This window comes from Anguilla anguilla, chromosome 7 (genome assembly GCF_013347855.1).
Source record: "Anguilla anguilla isolate fAngAng1 chromosome 7, fAngAng1.pri, whole genome shotgun sequence".
NCBI classification, from domain to species: Eukaryota; Metazoa; Chordata; class Actinopteri; order Anguilliformes; family Anguillidae; genus Anguilla; species Anguilla anguilla.
The window spans coordinates 16,785,028-16,813,002 of NC_049207.1; the positions used below are offsets into that span (position 1 = coordinate 16,785,028).

At 42.3% G+C, this 27,975-nt stretch overlaps 1 protein-coding gene across 1 annotated transcript; it reads right to left on the reverse strand.

Moving 5' to 3' along the window:
* Positions 1 to 4,723: 4,723 nt before the first annotated feature.
* Positions 4,724 to 26,388, reverse strand: nrip2 (nuclear receptor interacting protein 2). Its single transcript, XM_035427653.1, has 6 exons — positions 25,458 to 26,388; positions 14,221 to 14,580; positions 10,025 to 10,107; positions 9,483 to 9,625; positions 8,091 to 8,143; positions 4,724 to 6,545 (listed from the first exon to the last, which is right to left on the reverse strand). Exons 1-6 carry the CDS (start codon positions 25,611 to 25,613, stop codon positions 6,423 to 6,425), a joined length of 918 nt encoding a protein of 305 aa, XP_035283544.1. The 5' UTR covers positions 25,614 to 26,388; the 3' UTR covers positions 4,724 to 6,422.
* Between the last annotated feature and the right edge of the window lie 1,587 nt (positions 26,389 to 27,975).

The window sequence follows — 27,975 nt, forward strand, 5'->3', positions numbered from 1 at the left end:
TTATTTGAGGAACGACTGTGTTGCAACAATACAATAGTGTTACTTATTTAGGCATTCTATGGTGTTTGCAAATGTGAAATAGCTTTGTTTGTGTAATTACAGGTTATAGATCTGTAAAGCTGTCCCCTGACCACCCCACCCCCACTCAATATAATCTATGAAAGAGCCACAGAGAGGTTCATAATTAAATTCTTGTGCAGATGGCATGATTAATATATCGAAGAAGAGGTCCGGGGTTAAGTCTATAAAGGAATCTTCTTACTTTGGGAAGATATTGACTAGAAGGCTTTATAATGGTTTTGAAGAATTTATTTCTCAGATGTAATGAAAAAAGAAAACTCTTGAAACACAAATCCAATAAAAATGCTAATCTTCATCTGCAGTGGGAATTGTTTTAGTGCCATGGTCTCTGACAAGGCATGAACTAATGACCAGCCGTTTCAGAGAAGAGGAGGACACACCTTTACTTACCGGAATCTTCTCCAGCTTACTATGACAAGGTTGCCATGCTACCACTCCTCAGTTCAATTCAATTCAATTTTATTTGTGTAGCGCTTTTTACAGACACACTGTCACAAAGATGTTTTACAGTAGAAATACAATAGAAATACGCTCTGCTGTCATGAACGGGGGAATTGATGGCTGCACTCCTGTGAGGGTGGAGCAATCATGTGATATAGTTCCTGCCCTCATTTCCTCAACAAGGTCACACACACACACCAGAGATTGTAATTTTTCTCCTTCCCTTACTCCTCTTTCGTCCTTGTAGTAGCCCCTCCTCCCCCAACCTGATCACATGATCAAGTAGTCACCTGACCAACAAAAAATGCACAATGAATTATGAATGAACACCAGTGAGGTAAGCCACATAAATACTAATTGTGTTACACACAGCTCACTTTAGAAGGAGTAGAGCTCATGTTGTATTGGCAAATTAAGCCTACAGCATGTTTATATTTATAGGTACATCAAATGTCTTGCAGGTGTTTGGTCTGCCAATGACAAGTAAGCACAGTTAAAAATGTGCCTTATTCTTTCCAAATAGAAAAGGTAGACAGCTCCTTCACCACTTGCAACTGTTTTAGAACCTAAAATCTCCCCTTGATCACAACACCCTCACATTTTTTTAGTTCCTTTCTCAGCACAGCTCAGAATGTACCCCAATATGGGCAGAGTCTCCTGCTGTTCTCAGTGTTGTAGCCTCTTACAGTATGTAAACAGATGGATTTTAGTCCTGATTATGAGCCAACGGGGGTTCACAGCCTTCCAGTCATTCTTGAGGTGCTGCTGACTTCGCCTCTGATTCCCGGGTGCACTTTGCCATTGACGTGGCTGATTAATGACACCCAATTCCACCAGTGTCACACTTTAATACTCCACCATTTCATCACTTATGATGCCCTGAAGCAGTGTTTTTTATTGATGGCACACAGGACATTTTAAGTAGCTGCTGCTTCCATGGGAACCTCTCATTTCATATATTCACAAATGACTGCAAACAGCATTTCTTTTTAAATCAGCATGACAGTATTTTGTAAATGAGATTTTACGAGTAGTTTTGCACAGTAACCAGTGTTTAGTGTGCACTTCAAGTCTCTGACTTCATGAATGTATCAGTGAGCTGTGGAAAAAGTGCACTCCACAGGTAAAAGTGAGCTGTGGTAAAGTGCACACTCCAGGAAACAGTGATCTGTGGTAAAGTGCACACTCCAGGAAACAGTGAGCTGTGGTAAAGTGCACACTTCAGGAAACAGTGATCTGTGGTAAAGTGCACACTTCAGGAAACAGTGATCTGTAGTAAAGCGCACACTCCAGGTAACAGTGAGCTGTGATGCACTGTGCACTCATGGAGGTGGTCAGTTAGAAGTGGAAGCTTAGTCTCTCAGCGTAGAGGAAGGCACCCCCCTGCTCTGTGTTCCCGTGGGAGACTCCTGCCTGCGCAGGCTGCGGGGATTTTCCTCCCCTCCATCATCTCACACTGAGTGTTTTATGGTCTGCTCCTCAATGAGACGTGCCTGATTTAAATTCCCCCCGCGTTTGCTTCACCCAGCGAGGAGAGAACCCACAATTGCCTGGTCCTCAGGGGAGTGCTGGCTGCATTAGTCAGAATATTCTATTATGTATCAAGTGGGTGTAAAAACCTAAGAATCGGAAGGAGTCACAAGTCTGTGTGGATGCGTGTGTGCGTGCGTGTGTGTGTATGTGCGTGCATGTGCGTGTATGTGTGTGTGTGTGTGTGTGTGTGCGTGTTTTGTGTGCATGCGTGCCCACACCCGTTCATTTGTGAATTTGTATATTGTGGGGGGAAGGACCTGCACTTATAAATGTTGTTGCAGCTCCACTTTGGGAACCAATCAATCAAAGGATGAAAGGCAGTGTGACCTTTACAAAAATACTCATCTTGTTTACCCTCTTTCTTAGACCAGCGTCACACCGAACCCCCAGTAGCTATACCCAAATATGGAAAATTATTTTAAATTTATAACTGAACATTTACTGTAACTAATCCTGACATCTAAAAGACATAAGTATAGGCTTTGGGCTCTCTGTACATAAAGCAACAAAGTTTTGGTGGGCTGCCAGTCAGAAACTGAGGTGAATATCCATACGAACGGACACACTACCAAGTGACCTTTTTTATTTTATTTTATTTTTTTGTGTGTGGCTTAATAATCACTATAATTGCAAGAAAAAAAGTGACTGCAGGGGTTTTTTAAGTGGTCATAGATGCTCACCAGACACATACAGGTTACCAGCTGTCATCAGTGGGGGATAACCCTCTCCTGTGATTGGCTGTACCTGTGGTTTGTGGTGCAGAACCCAGTCACAGGATCGGCAGCATTGTACGGTGCACAGTGACCTCAATAGAACCCCATTACTTCCAGTATATACTGTTAGCGTTAGGTTGTTCTCTTTGTACTCTAGCTCTGGAGAAGTGAACTTCACTCCTGGTTTTTGTTTTCGGCTTAACATCAGCAACCATTTCAGACCCAAGAAACCAGGTGCAGTCGGTTAACTGTGTAATTGACTGTTTTAATTGCTCAATTAAGTGCCGAGTAACAGCAAAAGCCCTGCGGCTCTCCAGGATGAGAAATGAGGAGCACTGCTCTGGAGGATTTTGTTTCTGATGTATTTTTTCGTCTGTCTGAGGTGGCAGCTCCTGCTCTGTTCTCCAGAGCGGCTTTTATTTCTTTCAGGTGTAAGCGAGCAGTGGGGCAGTGTCTGTGGGGACAGGCACAATTCCTCTCTCTCTCTTTGGCCGGCAGTCAGGGTAAATGGAGAAGGAGCGAAGGTTGAGAGGAGAGGTTTACGTAAGAGGTTGAGGTGGGGAGGTTTAGATCACAGAGCCATGAGTCCTGTGACAGTGCTGGCATAGGAACAAGCTATGTCTTTTGAGCTGTAAGTGAATGTGACATGTGCGTCGACACAGAAAAAACATGCCAAAGGCTTCCAAGTGTACTCAGAGATTACAAACAGCAGCACCGCAGTAGAAATGATTTCAAAGACCCACACACGCACTCACGTGTCTGTGATGCATTGTGCTTCTTATGTCAGTAATGCATTCCTGCACAGCATCCCTTTCAACAGCAAAGCAGATCACTTGAACTGGAAAGCAAGACAAATCTGGGTAACTTTGTGGAGTTGTTGAAAAATGCACTGCGAAAATGTGCGATGCCTGGCACCGTTTGGCACAACAGCTATAAACCACCTCTGGAAGACCTCAGATTTCAACCGCAATCTCACCGAACAAACATTTGACCATAGATTGCCATACCTGTGCAATAAAAGCTTAACCACTCTTAAGCGGGACAAGAGGATGTTGACCACTGCTGCACTTCTGTGTGTTTGCCTACCCCATTTATAGTTAACATGACATACAGTATGGCTACAACAAAATGGCCACTGTTGTACTTGATGAGGTCAAAATGACTCACAAGGCCAACAGAAACATTTTTCTCCAAATATTTCCTGTGATAAGTCTATAGTGCATGAGGTAGGAACACCTAGGCATGCAAGTGGGCGTCTGGCCCCTGTCTGACAGGGGTGGGAACAGGAGGCGACGGGACGTAGGCCACTATGCTGGGAGGAGGTCATGGGAGGTCACCCCTCAAGGCCCAGCTTGCTGTGGGAACATCTGCTGCTTCTCTAGAAACATGAAAAATGGCTTTTTATAGCCTTGTACCAGCACAGAGCATGAGGACATCAGTGTAGAGTAGTGCTTTTCCAAACAGATGGAATGTTCCTGCAATCATACCATATTAGACCAAATCACTGTATACGGTAACTTGGTGTGAACATTAACCAAACTTCTCCCTTGTTGGACAGCTTTACGTAAGGTGAGGCCCTCCCTCAGGTGTTTGCAAAATTAGGCATCCCCATGGCTGCACCGATAAAATAACATTCCCACTGATTAGTTTTATGTGTTGTTGAGTCGTGATAGGTCATCTGACCTACTGACTTGCACATTTTTGAGGTTTGGGTTAACCATGCTAGCCATAAGGATGCTGGAAGCGGAGGGATGTATCTGAAAAGTCCTGAGTGAAACCTGAATAGGGACATGTTTCATATACATGCATTGTGTTACTATGAGCATATTTTTACAGTAGGTTTCATATACCTAGAAGACATCTTCAGTGCTTGGTTTGCAACTAAAGTTTCTTTTCTAAAGTATCTTTTTCACCCACTCTTCATCACTCTTTGAAAGCATCTCAAGGTGAAATGATTAGCCAGAATACATATTTTTATTAAGCAGAGAAAATACTGTTCAGAAAAACACACAAAATAACTTCTGTCAGACACTTGTTTCTTACTATCTATACGTGTACACTGCAAAAAAAATAATTTTCATAGTTTCTCATTTATTCATTATTTACCAAAGAATACAGAAAATTAAGTGTTATAAAAGAATTCCTCCTCTTTCAAACATATGGCCCCAACATATATTGTTATTAATAACAATAAATAAGAAGGAAATAAGAAAATAAATAATCTAAAAACATTAATTTAATACTGTATATTCTTATTCAGTGATAAATAATCATATAATGAGAAATAGTTTCTAGAAAGATTACTTTTTGCATTGCATTGCAGCTTGACACAGAATGAAAAATGAATGTATTGTCTTCATGGAAAAAATGCTTGATAGTCCAGAACTAGAGATGATATAGGCGGTTTGTGTAACATACTGTATGTGTGAGCAGATCGAGAGCTCAATATCTATGTACACGACTGAAAATCATCCAGTAAGGCTGTCCGGAAAGTAATGTGACAGTTTGCAGAGAATTAGCTGGCCCAGGTGTTAGAACAGAAGCCATGGCAAAGGACATGACAAGCTAAGTCAAAGGCGGTAGACATTTCAATTTTGCACAAATCGGATCACCAAAATATGAATGCTATTAACCTCAGGGGAAGCAGAATAAGACAGGCCAAGTGACGATATAGCGGTGCTTCCCAGACAAAGCCAGCGGTTTATTTTTATGGTCCTATAGCAGGGCCTAGGGACAGCATAAGCCTCAGACCACAGTGATGGATGTGCCCTGTAGGAGATGTGGGAAGGCAGCTAAGGTCACATAGTGACCTGTGTAACCATGATTGGAAATTTCACAGAGCAGCAATATATTACTTTTTCTGGCTTGGAACACTGGCAAGAGTGAAAACAGAGCTCCCACCCACACACACACATACACACATACACACAGCTGCCCGAATCTTAAGAAGCATGCAGAACCTATTTGCTCTTGTTCACTGGTGACATGGTCAGCCAGGATGTGGAATGTTTTGAGACTGTACAGACTGACAAAAATACTAAATATCTGCTCCCACCAACCCACCCCACCCTTGGGCCCTCCACTAATATTTCATCCAAGATATTAAACACTTGATACCATCACACTGATACCTTGGTTTCTGCTTTTAATTGGACAGACCACATATTGCGTCAGCTGGGTGAGATGTATCCTTCCCTCACCTGCCAGTGGTACAAACCCCAGCCATGCTGCTCGTCTCTTAGACAAGAGAGACGTGTCAGAAACACAAGCAAAACAGAGATGAATGTGACCTCTGTGAGGCATCCATATTTTTCTTGTGCACACGTACAGATTCAGTTAAGACTTTTGTAGAAAATACTAGTAGTGAGCTCTCTTCATTTAAATACACGCTTGCAAAGATTGACACATAGAAAAATTTTTCCCCTTGATCTCTCCAACATATGCACCAGTAAAAACATGTTCAATACAGAAAAAACAGACAAGAAGAAATTTGAGAAACAGAAGACAGCATAAATAATCTTAGCAAAACAAACATGGTTGTGTAAAGTGAAGAGAAAGCAGTGACCACCTCCAGGCTGGCCAGGAGAGACAGTAGAGTGGGATGGGGGGGGGTGGGGGGGCAGTACCACCAGCGACAAAGATGAGACAGGGGTGTCACATGGTGGTGTTTTTGTTGTTGTCGTGGTGAAACTGGCCTTCGGTCTGCATGTCCAGGAATGGCAGCTCATCTCCAGAGCCAGAGAGCCTCAGGACCCGGCTGCTGAGATCCACACAGCACTGAAACGGGGGCACGCATCAAAGCAGAGGCTTCAGAGCACAGCAGAGATCCTAGCCCCCCCCCCCCCCAAACAAACCACCACATGCTCAATATGATCAACCCAGCTTTTGACCACAACCACACCCATTGATAATCAAGAACGTTCTAAGGAGATTACCCAGAAACCGTGGCTATTTATAATCCGATCATCAATACTGGACCAGTGGTTTTTTTTTTCATTGCTTGTTTTTAAAGATCTGCTAAAGAATCTTCTATCCCCTTGGGCAGCTAACAAATTAGATTTTTACTTGAGAGAGTACAGCTGGTGCAGTTAACATTGATTCATTCAAGGGATCAATCAATCTGGACACCCACAGAGTATGTCTTATCTTTTGCTGCAAGCAACAGCTCAATGCCTCTTTTCTGTTCACTTGGTCATCGACCCAAAACTGTCACCATGTGATGTTCCGAAGGAGGGATTCCACAGAGATTAGACAATGAGCAATGGCATCTGCTACTCAAGCCAGGAGCTGCTCATGAAAGTTAAATAACTGTGACCACATGTAGCTACCTGAGAGTATGCTGACCTTTCCATTGGACTAAAAAAAACCCTACTGCTGATAGGGTTTTACTTCCAGGTCAAAAGAGTCGTAGGTAGAGTTCTTCTTTTTGTTTCCAGCTGCAATTGGAACTCTCGTGGTCTGTGTCTCACTGGGGTCTCACTGTCTAAATTCAAATTTAATCTGCAGCGATAAGAAGTTATTCAATTTGAAATGTCTCACCAAATGAAAGAGCCATATTAAGACTATCACAGAAAGTTCTTTTTGTGATTAAATCTGATTCCCCATGGCACTTCCTCTGAAAGGCACCTAATGAACCATGTACTTGGAAGAAAATGTACTTGTGTTATGAAAGGCCTGCTAAAATTATTATTATTGTAATTTTTCTAAAAAATGAAATGATTGCCCACCTGCACTAGAAAGTATTATATACTCCCCCCTCTGAGATTGCCCTTTAAGTTTTTTGGCACCCCTGATAGAAGTGGTGAGCCTGACCATATCTTCCTATATACCTCAAATATGTCTTTTGCATTCAATTCCATAATTGTCTTCAATTTCATTGCTCTACCATACTTTTAAATTTCTTCAGGAAATGTCAGGATTAATGTCTTGCACACTGATGTCAGGTTGTTTGGATGATTTCTTATGGCCAGAGTTTCTTAATTTTATTTTCCTTGAAGGTCTGACTATAAGTGTGCAGCACCAGAAATTCTTGAAATAATGTTGAAAAAGCACTTCTAAAGGATTTTACTAATGTGATTAAAATGTCATGCAAAGTGCTCTGTTCCCGAGTGCTGAAATGAAACAATGAATATTTAGATATCAGAGCAAAAACATTAATTTCTTTTACTTTCCATCAGCTGTAGCTGGAATATTCTTTGCTTGGTGAATATTTATTACTTGCTCAATCAGTCACCAAGTGGACACAGATTACTTTAAAATGCATTCAAGAACACATTAGGAGTGGAAAATTATTCATTTCACAAATTCATGTAAGAGGCTTACTTTGAGTTCCAGCAGTGTATGAAGACCGAGGGACAACTCAAACACTTCATCTTCTGGGGAACAACAGAAAGAAAACAACAATAAATATCTAACCCACAGGGAACACCGTGTGTGATTTATTTGACAGCGGCATTATAATGCACGTATCTGACTTACGCTAATGAAATTTTGAATGGAGCTAATACTGCTACTCGAATACATGCTCACATTCATGTCATTCCTGGTGTGTGACTTTTGCAGAGAAGCTCTTATTGCTTGATTTTGTCTGGCCATATTGTTTGTTTTCTGAGATACTTCTGTTTATTAAAGGTCAGACACAGGCTGAATGCTGATCACAGACTGTTGGAGCACAGAGGTTCTCCTCTTTAAAGAGCCCAGACAGAAGGGCCCAGAGCTGTCCGCTAAACCCAAAATGCAGTAAATATTTTCCTGCTAGCACCACAGGAGCTAGCCGTTTCCAGCTGTGTGCCAGGCCGGATAACACATCTGATGACAACCCTGCTCTGAATTGAGATAACATGCACAAAGGCAGAGCAATTCAAACCAGCGGGTGATTCACCCACTCAGTCAGTACGCAGTGGGCATTTCACTCGTTACGTAAGGGTCCACTGTACAACAAGCAAAGTTTCACCCTGCAATGACAGGTGGTTTGGGCCTACTTATCTTAGCTGAGCCTACAGTTGTCTGCAGATGTGTGTGTAGTTAGCTAAACCATGCAGGCCTGATTTATCTAGCCTACAAATAATAAATTATCGCAGTGCTACTCGGGCCAGTCTCATAACCACAGGATATTTATTAATCAATGACTTATTTTTAACTGGTTAGGACCCACCAATTCATTTTTGTCCCTTGCAGAGGGCATGAATCTGCTCTTTATATCAAGAACCATATATTCAACTAAGCTGAAACATATGCTACGTTGACATTCAATAAAAATAAATTAAATAGTATTTTGAAAATATTTTCACTGCAATGTGATTTCACTGCAATGTTTCTATTATCGAAGACACTTGTATTACATCAAAAAAAATGTAATAGGTCTCAGGAGCTTAATGGTGAAGCAACTGACAACCAATTGAAATCTCCCCAAAACCTTTTCAACCAGGTAAATGAACATGGCCAGGGAATCATAGCCAAGCTCAGGCAGAGGGCATACATTTAGAAGAAACATAAATTAAATCCTTTCAATGACATGGCAGCCACCCACAGGCTACCAGTTTTCAATAAAAGGTAATGCACATCTCAAGTACGCAACTGAAAGTACGTAATTGCCGGTAAATGCCATTAACTTGCTTTCTTGTTTATTATCAGTTGCTAAAACTCCTTGTCATTGAAGTACACAGCCAAGAGAGCCGTCCTCTCCACCCCACAAGGCGGCTTGTACCTCCTTACCGACAACACAAGCCGAGCACAGCGTCCTCTCTCTGCCCAGCTGCAGCTGCAAGCCTTCCACCGTGTGAGGCAGCGTCGTGCTGACAACCGGACGGTGGCCCACTGTCTGCTCGTAGGCTCGGTCTTCCGGAGCGGGCATTAGCCTGCCAATTAAACAGAGAAATGTACTCGCCCATACTGGCTCAAACACAGAGAAGCACATACCAGAAGGCACAGGCACAGACACAGAAAGAGATGGACACTGAAAGGCACAGACACGTGCGTACACAATCACGGTAAGGCTCAAACACAGAAAACCTCGGGCACTAGAGAGGCACGGATATTTTCAGATGCACACACAGGAAAGAATATTGATTCATGAGTCTTATCGACTGACAACTGCTGCAAAGCTCAAGATAACAAAAACCCTGATATTAAGCAACACACGTGGGCAGCTTTTTCATAAGTCTGATCTGTAAGTGTTCATCGCCGCAGGACTGAAGTTGACTATATTTGTTTGGCTATGAGTGGGTGTGTCATGTTATTGAGCTGGCGATACTCACCCGAGCCTCCTGCAGCAGGCTAAAGAAATGCTGTTATGTTGGCAGCCAGTGTTGATGGAGGCCTTCACTTCTGTTTCACAGCACTATGGAAAGAACACACACGCTGATGGACAGACAGGGCTTTGCTGCATAGCACTAACTTATGTGCTTGCAAGCGGATCAACCAACAATGGTAAGCTGAAGGACGAGCAAAACCAGCTGCACTCCAATGACTCATTGTTGGTTAATCTTTGTATGATTCAGGGCCAAAACTCTGCTGACTTACCCTGAAACCAACAGCAATTTACAGAGTTACAAAAGATTAACAGTTTTATATTTAATAGGAAACTTGAAACAAGATCGTTTACTATAAGTCTTTTGTACCTCTATAAATATACATGAAAGCATAAGTATGTAGAGTGTATTTCTAATATATGGAAATACACTGTATAAAATTAAATGTTGCCACTGGTATATACGAAATGTTGTGCATATATAGCATAATAAATTTCATAATGAGTGTAAAGGTCAAGTAGATCTCACAGTATATGTATACAATTACATAATACTTAAGTTTGAATAATGCAGGCAGCAATATGTGTTGCATATTTGTCTAAAATAACCTAGAATACATTACTTTTTCATGAATAACAAATATGTAATACTCAAACATTTATCAGGGAGAGGGAATTACTGGAAAATCATGCAAAGCTTCTTTTCAGAATTAAATGGAAGCAGCATTGTTCTTTGCCAAGTTTTGTTCACATACTGAGTTTCAAAAACTGCACACAATATTTAATAAATGCCCAGGACTATTCGTTAAGGTTTTGTAAACTTAACAGTTAATTTGTGTTTCACTAGGCCTGTTGCTGAGGTAGGCTTAAACTAATAACTGGGGTCCTGTAGCATTTAACCTAGGAAGCAAACCAGTACTCTCTCCTTTCTGTTCTGTTGTAAAAATACTGTTACTTTCTGGGCAAAATATTGAAAGTCAGGAAACATTTTCAACATTAAGACTGGGTATCATTGTAGACAGCTAGCTAATTTACATGTACATTTTACCAAACAAACGTGGAACAGCCTGAATGCATGCTTCGAGCTGATTTAACAAGCTTGCCAAAAACCTGTACAGGAGCTTAGCTTTTTACCCTTTTTGTTTACAAGTTTAGTTCATTTGTTTTTGTGTCATGTAAGTATTACTCTACTTTACAGGACATTCTAAGTGAAAGGGAAATTGAAATATGTTTTTTTATAACTCCATTTGAGCTAGGAAAAGCAAGGGCTTACTCACTGGCCTTATATGGACTGGAAGGACAGTGTGATCACAGTGGCAATCTTACATCTGGATCTCCCTGAGAATTCCCCAGTGTCAATGAGTTAAAGTGGAGGGAGTGAGAGAGAATATTTGGTAAACTGGAAGAGAGCCAAATTCAAAGGTAAGATGATTGCTTAGTTTCCCATGAAACTAAATAGACTAAAAGGTTATTTCCTGTTCTGTGCTGTACCTGATCCTTTTGAGAGATTTTGATGGTTCTGTGTTAACATTTCGGTTCACTCCGTTTATATTTACACCACATAGTTCGTGCACACGTTCGGAGAACTGATATAACATGGCACCCACTTTCTGACCAAATGGTTTATCAGTTTGGATAGAAGAAAACTTACATCTGTGATTTAACATGTATACCTTGAATTCAAAATAAACAATGTCTTAAATTAATATTTATCCCAATATTTCTGTCTTTTTCTCCTTGTTTGGGTCACCAAATGACATTTGTAGACATGTCCCATTGCTGCCACTATCAGCATAGGAGAATGTAGGCAGGTGTGTGTCTCTTCCAAAGAGTGTGTCACCTGTTGCTGCTTCATTTCACTGAGTCATCCATCAGCTCAACTGACTTGTTAGTGTGTTGAAGGAGTACAGTTCACAGGCGCCATTTGAGCAGGCCAACTGCAGGACGTTGATCTACCGGAGGAGTCACTGTTGTGTGATACGATTTGGACAAACCTGTCCTTCTGATAACACATCTCCCGGGGTTATTTTGTGACCAGTTATACCACATCATGCTAGGCTGCTGTCCACATTACACACTGGGCTGTGGCTTCTCTCACCACTGCATCAACAGGAAGAGCCATCTGCCAGATGTTGTGTTTTGTAGGGCAGAATATTTAAATACTTCTCTTCAGCATTACCCCATATGCGTTTACAGAGAAGTAGGATTCTGTAGGTAGCGATATGGCATCTCCTCTGTGTTTTACACCTCCTCCTGCACCTCTGCCTGAATCAGAGGTGTGTTTTCCCAGCTAGATTCTATCGCTCAGTCGGAAATTCAAACTGATGAATTCATAGTCCTGCTAAGATGCTGACATCCCACATGCCATATGGAGTTTTTTTCACTTCACAGCATCATTACCCAAAGGCTGCATTCTGCTAATGCATGCCAGATTGACAGCTGAGGTCCTCATACCACCGGTGTGTGAAGTTTAAATTTATCCATTACACTGATCCAGAAGTTTTCATTTGCATTTAAACATCTAAATAACTGCAATGTTTTTTAACGGTATCCACCAAGCATTCTCCTTTTGTATATTCTTTGTTTGCTTAACTTATTTGTTTCTAAGTAACCAAGATTAATCACAAAGTAATTACATGATTCATTTGGTCCCAATTTACTTTAATTGCGGTGTGATTTGTTTGGTAATGGGGCAGTATTACGGTTTTGTGAAGTGCTGAGACTGAGTCTCAGGGGTTCTGTGTTGATGTGAGACTGTTTTCCACGGTTCATGTAGATATGGGGCTGAGCCTCTGTGGCTTGTGCACAGCTGAGCTGTTGGATTGTTTTGTGCAGGTCTGAGTCACCATAGTCGTTGCTCCACAGTCAGGAGTGAATATGTGGACCTGACTGCATGTACTGTATTATATTGTATCTGTCTTATTGTTGTATCCTTTATTGTTGAAAGTCTGCATGCATTAGGTATAATACATGCATTAGGTATAATAAACCATAATACTGCAGAGCTTGTCTGATTGGCCCTGTGGTTAACTGGCTCATGTTCCCTGCCCCTTGATCATGCTGGCTCCTCTAGCTCTTCACACCCTTACGCAACACCTCACTTACATTGATTTTACAACATGCTCCCTTACAAGATTACTTACAGCATATGCCACATACATTTAAACAGGTATAATGCACTTATGAAGACCTTTAATTATCATTTTGTTATACATCATCAATTAAGCTTCATTAGGGCAGTAGATGCTTGTGGCACTGTGCTTCACTGTAAGTCAGGCATTGAACATTGCTGAGATTTTTGTAAGCAAATTAAACAGGTTTTGACAAGTTTCACACAACCGAATGAATCAGAGCAGCTCTGCTATCTTCTCTGCACCCTGTGAAGAGTATTAATGCAGAAAGAGAGGTCAGTGAACTGGCGGGTGGGTGAGTGTATGTTCTTCGGGAACTGAATAAAGCTAACCATTAAACCTGAGATGATGTGATCAGAATGGATTTCACAGTGTACAGGAAAGCAGTGAGTCATCATGGCCCAAATAGTGTCCTCCCTTCATTTACTTTTCTCATTACTTTCTTTTCTCATTTTTGGACATAACATACCAAAGAAAAAGAATGACAATGTGTGTGGAGGGGAGCAGGGATCTGTAACTAAATCAGCACATTATCTAAAAAGCCTTTGTTCATGTGTTTTTCTTTTGTCTGTGTAAAGATTATCTTCTGTTCCGAATTCACGCTCTGTAAAACAGGGGGTGTCCAAACTTAGTTGAAAAGGACCAATGTGTCTGCAGGTTTTTGTTTTAGCCCAGCACTATGACACGTGATTCTACTTGTCATAGTCGTAATTGAAAACCATTAGTTAATAGCTTGAATCAGGTGTCGTAGTACTGCGCTAAAACAAAAACCTGCACCCACATAATGTAGAGAGAGTGAATGCAGAACAGATAATCTTTGTGTGGACACCCCTGCTCAATCAGCTAGCATTAGAGAAATGCAATATTTCTAGTTTGCCTTAATTATTATGCTTTTCAAAGTCACACAGTTTTTTGGAGATGTGACATGTCTAAAATAGGAGGGAATAGGGCAGAGGGTAGGGGTGGGGGGGTGGATGTATTTCTGCATAGAGAATTTGTTCAGTAGCTGGTTGCATTTTGTGCTAATAATTGGGGAAGCAGGGCGCACAGGGAAAAGCAGTGACGTTTGTACCTTGCATCGCACCACCAAGGCTGTCAGAGTGAGGGCTCTCTCAGTCTCCTCCACTCCTGGCCTGCCCTCCTGCTGCTTCCCCACCATCTCCTTCTCCGCCGTGCGCTTCTCCTCCACGTTCCTCCTCTTCCCCTCTTCGTCCTCTTCCTCATCGGACTTCAGGCTCCTCTCGCTCTCTTCCGGGGACTCCCTCTCCTCCGTGGAGTCCTCCGCCGTGCTCTCGCTCTTCTCCTCTGTCTCTCCGCCTTCCTTGCTGTCCGCCAGGGGAGAGCGCACCCTGGTGGCGGCGTCGCGGGTCTCCCCCCGCAGCCGCGTAATATTGCCCTCTAGGAGGCGCCGCTGCACAATGCTGTGTGGTTGCTGCAGGGAAATGGGGACGAGGAATGATGGATGGTTAGCTTGAGCAAATGCTCATACCTTGTGCATACTAGAAACATTACTCATAATGAATATTCACCATTAATACCAGAACTAGGGCTCCGTGGCTGCCCTATGCATGTGATTCAACTGTGTTTGCATCATACGTATAGCCCTACTGTCATCCTTAGTTCATTGCTGGTTGTCAAAGAAGAACAGTTCACTGGGATGCATCTTCAAATAGAATATTGACTGAATCATGTAAAATTGCCCAGTATTGGAGCAGTACATTAATAAGATGTAATGTTCAAACTGTGCAGAATGATGAAACAACAGATATTTATTGAGCTATGATTTAATGCAACACCAACGCTTGGCTGCAAGGTGTCGGGTGAACATATCCTGTAAATCATTTCATGAGTGGATATGCTTTGTAGCATGGAGAAACAAGGTCGGGGAATACAAACAAAGTCGAGAGCATCAATGAAGGCGTGGGGAGATTTCAGTTTGGAAGCCATTTTCAGAATGTGGCAGTTCTGCAGGGAACATGATTAAAGCAAACTTCTTAAAAATACTTTAATGTTTAAAAAGAATCGGCTGTTTTCATGATTTTATTTAGGATTTTGTAATGGAATATGTAACTTATGTGTGCATGTGTTAGTGGATATTTCAGCTAGAACTAATGTGTGTACGTACAGAATTAATGCTATGGAAACTCCATACAAGAGCAGACCTTGTACTGTAGAGACTGATGTTGGCGGGAGTGTAGGTGGAGGTGCTCAGGTAATGACCATGGAAGCTTACTGAGAGGATCAGAGTCAGGAATGGGCTGTGTATCTCCCCTGCTCATTTACCATGGTCCACCAGCCTTCTCTGCCAAAACCATCAGAGCACACACAGGGCTGGCTATTTATAGATCAGATCAAAACCTCCAACAGGCCTGCTCTATGCACCTAATGATTGGCTGCTAACATCGGGGCATGCAGGCTCCCCAGTGGATTCTACCAAAGCAGACGATGCCCTCGGCTGTGTATGTGTGTGTGTGCATTTGTGTGTGTGTGTGTGTGTGTGTGTGTGTGTGTGTGCATGTTGGTTGGTGGGAGGGCAGTGGTTTAAGTTTGTGAAGAAATGTCATCAAATGCTTGCAGGCATCCATGTACATACATCCATATGCATCCATGCGCACAAACTCAGACGATGCGGATTCGCTATAATTTAGGAAGAATAAAGTCCTTAACCCCTTAGCGCACAAGCCAAATCTTGCCAATCCTTGCCCATTTAGGGGGTACCCTATTTAAAGCCTTATAACTCCAGATGTGAACACCACAGAGACTTGAAAAATGGCTTAAATGAAGCAAGACATTTGTACAATTTACAATACTAACGCAGATTAGTTTATATTCATAATTTTGGAAGAAATGAAGTGCCACAAATGCAATTGTTTTGACAAAAAATCAAAAATAAATGAGCACTTTTTAAGTTTGCAATGAAATACTGAGAGATTGCATATATACAGGAGGTTAAACTATACATTTATTTATCATTTTATTTATGCATTTTTCAATTTTGAATGAAGCTTTACTTATACGGGGTAGGTTGACTGAGCCGGATGCTCTTTTACAGCAATACCCTGTTAATGCTCGCCCACATGTAGGCTAACCTCCATGTCTTTGGATTGTATTTGTTTTCTTGTTTAATCAGAGCTTGTGTCAAAATATTTGAGTCTATTAATTATGAATGGCCAATAGACAGGTCAGAGTTGTATCAGACTTCCCTAAACCTGGAGCCTTTGTTCCTGTGATCCTGTTGTTTACATATACACAACCTCATTTATATACCCGGTGCCCGAATGGCATCCTTATCCATATCATATGGTTGCTTTCCTCTCTACTGCAGTTTGAAGCATTCCTGCTTTCACCATGAGAGGTGCACAAGGGGAAACAGTCATCCCCATTATCCTCGCTCTCTATCCGATTTACTCATCTTTGATAGCTCTGCTGCTATCTCTGAATTCGCTACAATTCTGACAAGGGGGGAAAGCCAGGCAATTTTGTGAGCAAAATGCAACTCTTCAGATGGGTTCTCACTGAAAGGCAATCATATTGTGCACGTTGCCTTAAATTAATTTTCAATGTTCTCCTCTCTCCAGTATTGATGCACCTATATGAGGATAATGGGACTCATTCACAAAGAAATAGAATTGATAGCAATAGCTGATCTTCTCTGACTTTAGGACTTGGCTAGCAGGTGATACAAGGGCTCCTGTAAGCTGAAGTTGAAATGTACATTCATATGGAATCTTTGCTCTCCTAAATCAATAGCAGAGGTTCCAGCAATGAACAATATTGACATATATAGATGGGAATCCCACAATGAGTAGGGGAGGGGGGGGGGAGAAATAAAAATAAAATGTTTTTGTGTCTTTTTTTTGTGTGGGCCTTCTGGAATATTATTGATGTGTGCAGGTTTGAATACAAAAGAAATCCTCCACCATGTTGCACGTTAATTTAGCTGTGCGACAGATTCTGCTCCTTCAGGCAAAAGGCATACATGTGCTCTTACTGGGCTGGACAACGTAGATGAAACAAACCCTGTAGGGTGCTATGAGTCATGTTTCCTGTGCACATACATATTATGATGCATTGAGCACAGCCGGCTGTGGGTTATTTGCAGTGTGGATGGGGCTGGGAAAGGGGAGGGCTTGTCTGTGCGATGGGCTCAGCCGGGAGCAGAAGGCCAGGGTTCTATAAATGACTGTGGCTCTGGTCTGTCGTCTCTAACTAATTCAGACAGGATGAAAAAGAGGCACGCTGGATATTTCTGCTTTTCAGAGACAAGGTGAGCACTCTTGAAGACATTGTTACAGGTAAAGTCTCTGCCCAACCCCTTTTGAGCCCTTGCAGACTCTGAGAGTATTAGTGAGAGGGATATGCGGGAGGGGGGCATCATTAATAAACAAGATGGCAAATTAAATGCCACGCTGTTGTTTTGTCGCATAATATTTTCAAGCCATTATGATGCATTACACTTTTTTAATATTGTATCAATTTGTTCTGGCACCAGGGTAGCATAAATAATCTCTCTGAATATGAATTAATATGAAGGGAGGAGGAGGAAAAGGAGTGGAGAGAGAGAGGGAGAAAGAGCAAGAGAGAGAGTGTCCCATGCTGGCCCAGTGCTGGTTTAATAACACTACTGCATGCCCTGCCATGCCTCACTGCCCCATCCCTATCCCCTCTGACCTTGCTGTGTAATTACCCTCCCCTGCAACACTGAAAGTGACAACCACATCACCTCTCTGATTGATATTTTTGTCGCTGCAACACATCCCCCTTCAATTCCCCTCCTTCTTCACAGTCATTGTCCCTCACTGTAACCTGCTCCTCTGTCTCTCTGACTCACTGCGCCGCACAAACACGCACGCAGAAACACACGTGTACACATACACGCACAAGCACACACACAGACACACACACATACACTCACATGCACACACATACACACAGACACACACAGGCATAAATAATTACACACACAAACCCTGGTTCATTTACCACATGACTCCTCCTCCATGTGCTGTACCATCATGGAGATGGAGGGAGGGAGAGAGAGAGAGCAACAACCTGACAGTGCCGGACATAGTAACAGTTCATCAGACTGACACACGCCTTTAATGCCCTCCCTCCCATGAACAGTCACTCATGTCCCTCAGCCCATAGGTCACAACATGTCTTCCAGTGCATCCTATGGATACCACACTGTCACACAGTCTCCGGGCCTTCCTCTGATATTCCTGAGTGGATGACAAACCCCCCTCACATATTAAGGAGAGTGATCCTGAGACCCAACTCTTCTCCCCAACCCTTCGGGGAATACCTGGTTGAAATTCCCCAACACCACCTGTCTAGTCTCTATGACTGTCTGTCTGTGCTCATAGCGAAATTGAAGCCTGAATTCTGCCTTCAGGGAAATGAGTTACTGGGATGATTTATTTTTTCTTTGCTTACATTAGTGGTGTCATTTGCTTAATCAGGAAATGAGTAACGCTGCCCCCGCATTAAGTATTAGGAAAACTGTGTTTGTATGGGCGTTAGCAGAGGAAGATAATCACAGTAAGGGAATCAATGCAAGTTGATGGATTGGGATGCCCTGTGAATTATCATCTAATCATTTATCTGTTGGGACTTTGAAACATTTGATTACCTTCAAGCATTCAAATTATTGACTGATTAACATACCTAAAATTGTTGTATAGCATAGCAAAGTATTAATATTACAATCATTTTACGATACACTGATGTATCATAAGAAGACACATGGGAGACACACTGTGCTGATACAGGATAAATGTAATAATACTATGACTATGATTTGTTGATCTTTTTTTGGGGTTAATAAAGCTTTTATTGGATTTGTTAATGTCTGTAAGGAGGCTGAAAATAAAATAACCCTGGATTATGACAAATATCTTTACAAAGTAATGTCAATAACTATAAAAAATGCACATTTCGAGTCGGACATAAAATCTGTATAGAAAAAACCTCAGGGATGTATGGGTGTGGTCGGTACCACTCCGCCACCCCTCCACCCCCCTTAAATCTCCCCAAAACATGCCATCCACATGAAAATGAACACACGTGGCTACATCTATGAATCAAGAATGGCAGAGGGCTTCATGGCTGCAAACACCAGGTGCGGAGACTCAACCAGCACAACCGGGAATAGCGCCAGCAACAAGCTTTAGGAATTTAGCCAAGCCAAGATGTCTCTGGTTATCATTTTGAAAGCTTTCCGGTCGCTTCACAAGCGAGTGTTTGCACTGATCATGCCAGTGTAGCCATAGCTTTCAAAAAAACATCACCCATTTCTTCTTAATTGCATCGTTCTTGGGAAACTGAAAAAAATGACACCATAGTGTTACCCTCAACCCCATCCCCTGTATTGCAGTGCATGCAGGGAGGGCACAGTACCCTGGGTAAATTTAGCCTGCTTGCAATGCAAATGGTGGCTTGATAACAAAAAAATGAAAACTATGGCTCTATAGCTCTGGGGGTAATACAACTAGCCCAGCCAGCTAGCCAGCTAGGTAGTGTCATCACAAAGGAATGGAGAAGGTGGTTGGTAGAGTGATTAAAAGTGAAAAAATAGCAAAATAACTACAGCTGTGTACAACTACTACAAATCTGTATTGATAATGCGGACAGCTCTTCCCTCAGACTCAAACAGGCTGTTTTAGTGGAACAGAATTATTTCACTTGCCTCAAACTATGGGAAGACATATGCAATGAGACAAAAACATTTATTAACCATTACGTCAGGTCCTCCATGATGTCATGAAGGATCTGCACCCAATAGCTCAGCCCAGTAATAATTTGAACTCCACCCATTTCTTCCCCACATAGATGGAAATGTTTAGACTCATTTGATATTGCATTGCAGTAGATTTCTCATACTGTTGCTAATGATTAATACATACCATAGTCCCATACAATGTAGTCTAAAGCTATTCACTTATTTACCTGTACAATCGCTTTAAGGAATTGACGTAAATGATTGAGGCCTTAACATGATCTCTGCTGAACATAAAGAGAGAGAGAATCTGAATGACTAAGATAGCAGGACAGGCTGAACACAGGATGTGGAAAGAGAAAGAGAATAATTAAGAGAATAGATAGATGGAATGGTGAGAGAGGAATAATATGCGGACTAGGATTAGCAGAAGGCATGACAGAGAGAAAGGGAAAGAGTATAGGTGAGGGACAGGTAGAAAAATCAACAGGTTTGGCTGCTTCCCCCAGCAAGAGAAAATCCTGCTTAAGCCTTGTTTTAATCATGTATGAGATTCATTACCTGCATATCTCCCTTCGCTGCCACCCAAGAGTGACTGAGCCATGGCAAATTGACGCTGACGGCCATGAACATTACGATTTCTCTCTGGTCCAAAGGTAGCCAGCCAGCGGCTGCCGATTTCAATCAAGCCTGTTATAGTGAGGCCACCATATGGAAATTGTGTTCCCAAGCAGAGCCGGCTTAATTGGGCTGTTGGCCAGCAGCAGTATAAATATTCATTCGTGCGCTTATTTTCATATCAAATGCGGTGAACGTGTTTACCCATCCTTATACCTCGGAGAACACATACAGCGACTTGCCTCATGGATAGACACGAGTCAGAGCGTGTTACAAACTAGGCAAGTTCTGTTGGGGGGGGGGGAGATTTTGTTCAGCTTCTGCAGAGTTGCTCATAACGCTTGACCCCCATGTTGAGAGGAGAAAGAAAGGGCTGGGCAATTTGTATTAAAATGGGCAGAAATCTTTGGTCTCCGTCTGCCTTCAGTCTGCACTGAGTGGGAAGCAACGTACAAAGACGGCTGAGGCTCGGCACTGCGGTGGGTCACGTATCATCAGTGTTTTATGTTTTAGATTCATGCCCTGTGGGGCCAAGCAGAAAAAAAAAATTATATTCATGTGGCTAAGCCTTTGAAAATGCCCTTCAGAGAAGGTGACCATCATAAAATATGCAGAACTCAGGCATGGCACATGGACAGGAGCCAGTAGCGGGGAAACTCTGATGCCTCTGTTTTTTCCCATTCCCCCATTGAGTCTGTGAGTTTGAGAAGTCTCTACGCAGCGGCTAATAAATGATGGCAGTGAGGGCAAATTTGGCATTCAGACATTTGAGAAGGTGGTGCAAAAATAACAATATGATGAGGAAGCAGACTGCCCCCAAACATTTCCCAGAATCGAGCATGAGCACAGAGCAGCGTAATCACAACTGAGGAATTGTCATTACGACCAAAACCAAGCTTTCCTTGATTTGTGTTTTCAGTGGCAGATGGTACCCACCTCTCAGCTCTCTAATCACTTCAGTTAGCTACAATGACAATAATGTCTAATCCCATTTGTCTCCTTACTTTGCTGAACAACAAAAACAATTTTTCTCTCAAAAAGATTAAACGACCATGAAATAATCAACAACATAGTAAGTCAACAGTAGTTAAAATCAACGTAATATGTGTATATGTCCTTCATTTAATTACTGTTATTTTATAATCATTAGTATTTTCATGTATTCCTGTTTTTAACTAATATCAACTTTGAAAATATATTAAAATGAACTTAAAATAGCTTAAAATAACTTTTAAGCGCACCCCTATTGTATTACTGGGATTGTAACATTGGACCCCTTGGATCCAAATTATACAACATAGATCAATAAATCCAGGGCTGGGTGTCAGAACCACACGTGGTTGGTGGGGATCCAGCTTTAAGGGGAAACATCAAACACACTGAGGTCCATTACGCTGGACCCATCTGGTCCTGTTCAGTCTTGCTCAGTGTAATGTAATCTCCTGTCATACCCTTTGCCTCTGCTCTGTGTCCTGGCCTCTCCTCTGTCCCCTGAGAGCAGAGACTAATTGCCATGTTGGCCGATTATCAGACGCCATTATTATATCATTAGATTACATTGCACTTATTGATTATAAAAGGGCCGCCTGTGCCTTCCTGATGATATTTTGATGCTATATTTTATTTATATTCCATTGAATTTCATACAATACTTTTGTACTCCTCAGGCTAACACTGATGTTCTCCACTTTTGTAAGTCACTCTTTATACGAGAACCTGCTAACTGATTGTAATGCAATGTACAGTAAGGTAATGTAATGGACCACCACCCACTGTCTCTCATCACGAGATTCAGGTGACTAAGACAAGGTCCTATTTCCTGTCTTGAGCATTTATCAGCCTTCCAGGGGTGCAGGTTAAGAGAGCAGCATGGCACGCTGGCATATCCTGCAGAGCCAGGTCTTCTTCTGGCCTCAGCAGGAGTTAATTCCTTTCCCTTTCTTTCCTTAATTAGCTCCTTTATTTTTAGCACCATCTTTAGCTTTTTAGCAGTTCCACTCACAGCCTCTCATCTCCTTGCATGCACAGAGGATCACCTGACAGCTAAAATTGCCCATATTCCCTCCCTGGAAACATCTGGGGAACACCTGCTACTCGCTAGCCTTCTCCCTGTTAGTCACAGTATGCCATATGGGGTCTTGCCCTTGTACCACATGAGCAAGGTATAAAAATATATTGGATGTGTGTAAAATATGTGTGTGTGTGTGTGTGTGTGTGTGTGTGTGTCCATGTGCATGTGTCCATGTCCGTGGCTGGGAATCAAATTCCAGATGATTATACATTGCCATAGTTGTACACTTCGCATAACCAACAGCAAACAAATAAAACAAATCACAAAGTACACATTCACCATTGCTTATTGTGCTACCATCACCCCTACCCTCACTGCTACAAAGATTATTGGTGATATTGCTTTGCTCTGTGTGCCTTGACACATTATAAAGAGGACATTAAGCTCTGTGCTATACATTCTCCTGTTTAATAGACAAACATTAGTGTGCTATATCAGATATAATGCATGGTATGCACTATCCTGAAAGCAGAGCAGTGTGCTATACACTCCCCTATGTATCAAGCAAATGTTTACATTCAGTGCACCATTCTGTCAAGTATAATATTTTGAATATTTTACTCCACACAGGGTTCCAGCTCCACTGGTTTCTGTTCCGTATGACCAGAGATGAGATTCTGGGCTAACACCTGCAGGCACACTGTCATAAAGAGCTTTTTGTGCAGGGAGGAATAACAGACATAGACAGAAACAAGTAAAAAGACAGAGACAGGGTGATAAAAGGAGAGAGGGGGGTGTTGGATTTTTGATAGTGTGTACACCAGGTTAACATCTCTGTCAGAATGAACACAAAGTGCTGCACACATTACCTGGTTTCAGTTTTTTACCACATATTTTTATACATATGAGCCCATGGCATTTTTCTTACAGAAAAAGGGCGCTACTTTCCACATTCTGTACAACTTTGGAAAGGGCACTTACAGTAAACAGTTCAGAGGACACTTTTATCCTTCTCCACATTAAGTAGCTGGATCTGCCCTGCCAAGAACTGAGCTCTGATTATACCAGCATGTATAAATCCTCTTATTTGATTTGAGCAAAACATCCACAACCGCAGCCCATCCACATCCACAACTCTGGCAAGATGGATGCTTCCCTTTGCTAGCAGCCTTTTATAAGCCGTGTGCAGAGACAATAAAGCAGTCAAGGCCGCGGTCTTATCTGGAACCGAGCGAGAGAGAAAGAAAAAACTGAGCCGAAGGGAGAGGGTTCGGAAGGAAATTATTAATAAAAGAAAGTGTTGTTGAGCAGCTGTTGTCACTTGTTGTTAGCTGTCGAGCCTGGTGTGAAAGTGAACGTTATAAATGCCCGGCGTGATTACACTGCATACGCCAGACCGCACTGGCAGTCATTGTGGAGTTTCTTGGGGAGCAGTCAGGGAGTTTGGGTGCTTGCCATCTAATAAATACTGTGGCAGGATATGACAGTGTGGCAGTAAAGCTGTTATTACAGGAAGCCCCCCATGCTCTGGATTGATAGAGTGCTAGCGTGTGTGTGTGTGTGCGTGTGTGTGTGAGAGAGAGAGAGAGTGGGGGGGAGGGGCAGAGAAGGAAAGGAGAGGGGTGTGCAGTGGAGGCAGATGGGGTAGGAGGGCAGGGTTGTATGTGTCAGAGCTCCACAAGGAATTATAAATCGGTTTGTAATCTCCACTTTCTGAATCAACCGGGTAGATTTTTTTTTTTGTCAGTGCCTAATATGTACCAATTGTGTTCAATTTACAGTATTCTAAAAAGGTATTTGAGAAGCATGGGCAAATCTCAAGGTGTCTGTGCTGGGTTCAGGTGTCTGTTGTGGGATTTGCTCTCAAAGTGGCATGCCTCCAGGTATAGAATCTGACTGTAACACAAGACCAAACCTTTTTCAAAAAAAAAAAAAAAAAGACTGAACCATACCCCCTTACAAACATAATTATTTAATGGCATGTATAATTCTAGAAACTAGGATAAAGAATACTGCGCATGCATGTACATATTCCTGTCTGTGTGTGTGTGTGTGTTTTTTGTGCGTGCCTGCGTGCATGAACTGAAAAGCTCTGTCTAGCACCTCATGGCCCCTGGATGACAGCACTGATTCAGCCACACACAGTACAGTACAACAGGCAAGATAGGTGATCAGAATCTACATGCAATTAATACAGGTGCTCTATTCACTAGGGACACGGTCAGTGCACAATACTATTCCAAGAACTTATTGATTACTCGGTTAGTATTGAGCTATTGGTAAATGGTTTGAGGATAAATGTTTTTTTTGTTGTAATTACAGCATTTTGTGTAGGATGAATGCATGACTGGCTAAGGTAAAACTGGTGTGTGTTCTATTGATCTAGTGGCTGGAGCAGCAAACATTGGATCCCTGTGGGCTTGGTCTGTGCCCCCAATATAATGCATTTCTGCTTGTCTACAATCAAAATGATTCATTATTTAATCATTTTTGATTCATTAAAGCTGACATCCTCTCTGTGACTACAAACTGTTTATTAATATATTGATATAAATTTATGTTGACGTGTTACAAGTTGCATTTAAATAGATAACATTTATTATGATTTTTCTCCATAGTTTACTGAAAGTATATTGGAACCTGTCACTAATGATGATGAATATCAATAATGAAAAATACATCATTATTATTAATACATGATTAATATTATTGGTATTATTATTATTGCTATTATTGGTATCATCCCTTTAGCTGAACACAGTGTCTCTATCAGAGGGGGGAGAGAAGCCTGGTGCATGCATGATTAGAAAAGCATCCCCCGGGTAGATTGCAGTATTTCAGAGCTGAATGGCCATGGGTGAGAGGAGCGACGGGGACGCTGAGCAGTGTCCGAGTCATGCGGCAGTGCCGGGAAGGGGTCGGGACGTTAGAGAGAGGCGTAAGCGCGTGAAAGTGTACTCACCAAGTCTTTGGAGGTGCCCAGCCTCTTGAGCCCGTCCAGCGGCAGCAGGTCAGCGGAGTCCTTGTGTGAGAACTGCGTGGCCTGCTTCAGACGCCTCTGCTGGTGGAGGATGGCCTTGTCTCGCATCTCCAGCTCGCTCTTCTTGCTCCCGCTCATGGTCAGTCACAGTCACAGTCACCGTAGCAGTCGCAATCACGTCAACGAGCTCTGACACCGCCGCAAAATCTAACACATCAAAGCACGGCACAGTGCAACACAGCTCAGCACGACACAACGCACTATGGCTCTGCGATACAGGAACAATACGAAGACCTCAAACGGTGTGTTAAATTAGACTGCACAGCACAGGGCACTGAAACACAGCAAAGCACGCAATAGTGTAGCAATAGTTTAGATGAATAAAGTCTTGTCCAGTCTGGCCTCTTCTCCTGTGTATAGAGCCACAACCCCCTGCATATGGGATTTCCGCCTCTTTGATCTGAAGTTATTGTGACGCTATAGTCCTTCAGTCCCAGCGTGTCTGCTTTCCCCAGCTGCTCATCATCATCAGCGTTACTGTGGTCGTATTGTATTCTACGTATCAGGGCTTTCCTCAGGCTAGCTTCTGTGTGTGTGTGTGGAGTGTGGCTCTTCTCCTTAGCCTGAGCAGTTTGTCCTTGCAGTGCTGCAGATACAAACTGCTCCCTCTCTCTGTCCCCTCCCTCTCTTCTCTTTCTCACTCTCTCATGCTCTCTGGCTCTCTCTCTCTCTCAGTACCCCTATCTTTCTTGGTCTCTCATTGCAGCCCCACAGGATGAGGATTTGCTGCCTCTCCTCACAACCCATCCCTCCTACCCCTCTGCCTCCACAGCACACACCTCTCCATTCCTCCTCTGCCCCTCCCTCCACTCTTTCTGTCACCTTCTCTTTCTCCCTTGCTCTCTCTTTCTCTCTCTCTCTCTCTCTCTCACACACAGGCCTCCTGTCCAACCCTCTCCTGCTCTGCACAAGGCACTGGCGTTTTGCCATCAATTACTCCCTTCTGCTGAGGAGAACGAGGTAAACAGAAAGCATCAGCCCAGAAAACAATGTTAGCCGGCTGCTGCCTGTTTAACCCCTCACCTTCCACATCAAACAGCTCCACTACTGTGCTTGGGTTACTCTGTGCTTTTTGCCAGGACCTGCTGCCCATAGATTGCTTAGCTTCCTTCTGTCTTTCACATTGCATGAACATTACAAGGGGCAGTGCTAAGGATGACCCACACAGTGCAAATTCAGGGCTAGTCCTGGCCTAAAGTGGGGCCTTCATTTATTTATGCCCTGAGTGCATTTAGCACTTTACAGATCTTGGCAAAGATGCAGAGTAGTTTGCTTGTTATTCCTGTGCATTGTTTATGTATTCATACCACCGTTAGTTCTCTGGGCTTTTGTTGTCTTTTATGCACATGGTAATGTATCAGGGCAGTGCCTGTCAGGGGTATAAGGGGGGAAACACTGATTGATCAATGCGATGTTTTCCTCATTAATTGTGAGGAGGCAGGAGGGAGGTCGGTAAATGTGTCTGTGCAATCTGTGTATTTTAAGCATTCATTCATATGTTTGTGTTCTTTCTGGTTGATTAAGCGGAGGGATGTCTTGTATTATACAGCGCAACACAATCGTTTCAATTTCTATGCCAATGAAAGTGTTTTGAAATTAAATGAATGGCAAAAACCAGAATGAGAGAAAGAGAGAGTGTCAGTGAGAGAGAGAGAAATGACTGCGATAAAAATCAATAAGCTACATGAATAAAATAATAGGCTCTTGCATAATGCATTATACCCTTTGTCTCCCATTTACCATTAGATAAATTGTTTTAATGAATCCTTTGTTGGGAAACATCAAACACTCACAGCAGAGAAACAAGATGGTTCTTTTGTTGTGAATTGCAATTATCTAATTATTGTTGGCAATGTAGGGTAGATGTGGTTTTGAAAATGGTTCTACATCAGAGGAACTCAGCATTTCAAATGCTTTAAGAAGTAAAATGGTTCCCACTGCAAAATGGTCAGGATAAGACATCAGCCGAGCAAATAAAATAAAATGGCAGGAGCATCACTCTCCCTCTGTGTTATGTGAGTATCACTCTTCCTCTGTGTTATGGGTTGTTATAATTTTGTATTCTGCATCACTAGACCACGTGTGCATTGGTTTTAATGCAAAACAGTCGAGCAGACAGAAAGTGCAGGGAAAAATCAAATTTAAATTTGACTGAAATAGGGAAACATCACCATCTTCTGGTCACATCTAGAATCGGTACTTTGTTCCCTTAATCTGTCAACTGTACTGAATTCTTTCCTAGCTTTACTGTCACTCCTTCCTGATTTCTTATATTTTCTTTTATCAACTAATTAACAGCACCTCAGTCCTCATCATCTCTTGTGTCCATCACTTGTAAATAGCCAAATTAATCAATTTAAGACGAGACAACTAGAAAAGTAAGAGGAAAACCCTGATTCACATTTTAGTACTTTGTTAACAGCATTCAGGTATGTTTACC

What these genes read in the sequence shown, in the direction of transcription:
- nrip2 (XM_035427653.1), bottom strand. Translation starts at nt 25,613, where the DNA reads ATGAGCGGGAGCAAGAAGAGCGAGCTGGAGATGCGAGACAAGGCCATC. An exon ending in GCCTGCTGCAGGAGGCTCGG is followed by an intron (nt 9,626 to 10,024) that starts GTGAGTATCGCC and finishes TTTAATTGGCAG; the next exon opens with GCTAATGCCCGCTCCGGAAG. An exon ending in ATACACTGCTGGAACTCAAA is followed by an intron (nt 6,546 to 8,090) that starts GTAAGCCTCTTA and finishes CCCCCGTTTCAG; the next exon opens with TGCTGTGTGGATCTCAGCAG.